A 1328-nucleotide genomic window follows, 5' to 3' on the forward strand; every position below is an offset into this window, starting at 1 on the left:
GCGTGGGTGACGCGCACGCGTGAATGGCCTCTACTTGAATAATGACGCGGACGCGTGGGGCACGCATTTGCGCGATGGGGCTTGTGCTTCCAGCATTAATTCCAGCCCCATTCCATCATAACTTTCTGCCAGACACCTATTTACGTCGATATCGCAGGGTCATGTGTGCGCGTGAGTGATGCGCACGCGTGGATGGCTGATTTTGCAAGTGATGCAGACGCGTCAGGGATGCGTTCATGTGAGCGTGTTCTGTGCCTATGGCACGCCTCCAGCCAAGCTCTCGCGTAACTCTCTGCTTCTTTTCTTCTTGTTACGAAAGCACATATGACGCATGCGCGTTGCGTGCTCTTTTCCCATTCTTTTTTTATTTTTTTATACAGAATGCGAATGCCAATGCAGACTATGTGCAGAGATTATGAGAAGAGTCATTAAGAAAAAATAAAGTAGAAAACGAAAAAATAAAACTAAGGCTGAAACGGAACGATCATACCATGGTGGGTTGTCTCACACCTAGCACTTTGCTTTTACGTCCTTAAGTTGGATGGTCTTTAGGCTCATTCTGCTTCTGTTGGTGGGTCTTCCAGGAGGAAGACCTCTAGCTCTTTGTGATCCTTCATCTTCTCACCATGATAAAGCTTTACGCGGTGTCCATTGACCTTAATGAATTTGGAGCTAGAAGGATGACGCAGGTGAAAAACTCCGTATGGCTCTGCCTTTTCTACTCTGTGGGGACCTTCCCATCTTGATCTCAGTTTGCCTGGCATAAGCCTCAGTCTGGAGTTGTAAAGAAGAACTAACTTCCCTGGTCTGAATTCTCTCTTTTTTATGTGCTTGTCATGGATGACCTTCATCTTTTCCTTGTATTGTCTGGAGTTTGCATATGCTTCTAGGCGAAGGTTCTCTAATTCTGCTAGTTGCAGCTTCCTTTCAGAACCAGCTTTCTTAAAATTCATGTTGCATTCCTTTACAGCCCAGAAGGCCTTATGTTCTACTTCTACTGGAAGGTGGCAAGCCTTACTGTACACTAAGCGGAAGGGGCTCATCCCAATGGGTGTCTTGTACGCTGTTCGATATGCCCAGAGCGCATCTTGTAACTTGGCACTCCAGTCCTTCCTATGAGGCTTTACTATCTTCTCCAGAATGCGTTTATTCTCTCTATTAGATACCTCTGCTTGCCCATTGGTCTAGGGATGATAAGCTGTTGCTACTTTGTGACTAATCCCATGCTTCTTCAGTAATCCTTTTAGTCTCCTGTTACAAAAGTGAGTGCCTTGATCGCTCACGATTGCTTGTGGTGATCCAAAGCGACAGATAATATGGTTTCTAAC

At 45.8% G+C, this 1328-nt stretch overlaps 1 protein-coding gene across 1 annotated transcript; it reads right to left on the minus strand.

Annotated features, from left to right (window-relative positions):
• Positions 1-554: 554 nt before the first annotated feature.
• On the minus strand, positions 555-1043 carry LOC107494064 (uncharacterized). Its single transcript, XM_016115095.1, has one exon. It carries the CDS (start codon positions 1041-1043, stop codon positions 555-557), a length of 489 nt encoding a protein of 162 aa, XP_015970581.1.
• Positions 1044-1328: the final 285 nt, after the last annotated feature.

This window comes from Arachis duranensis, chromosome 6, assembly GCF_000817695.3.
Source record: "Arachis duranensis cultivar V14167 chromosome 6, aradu.V14167.gnm2.J7QH, whole genome shotgun sequence".
Classification (NCBI taxonomy): Eukaryota; Viridiplantae; Streptophyta; class Magnoliopsida; order Fabales; family Fabaceae; genus Arachis; species Arachis duranensis.

Bases quoted from the DNA above. Each gene is read 5' to 3' on its own strand.
- LOC107494064 (XM_016115095.1), bottom strand. From the start codon at position 1,043: ATGAGCCCCTTCCGCTTAGTGTACAGTAAGGCTTGCCACCTTCCAGTA.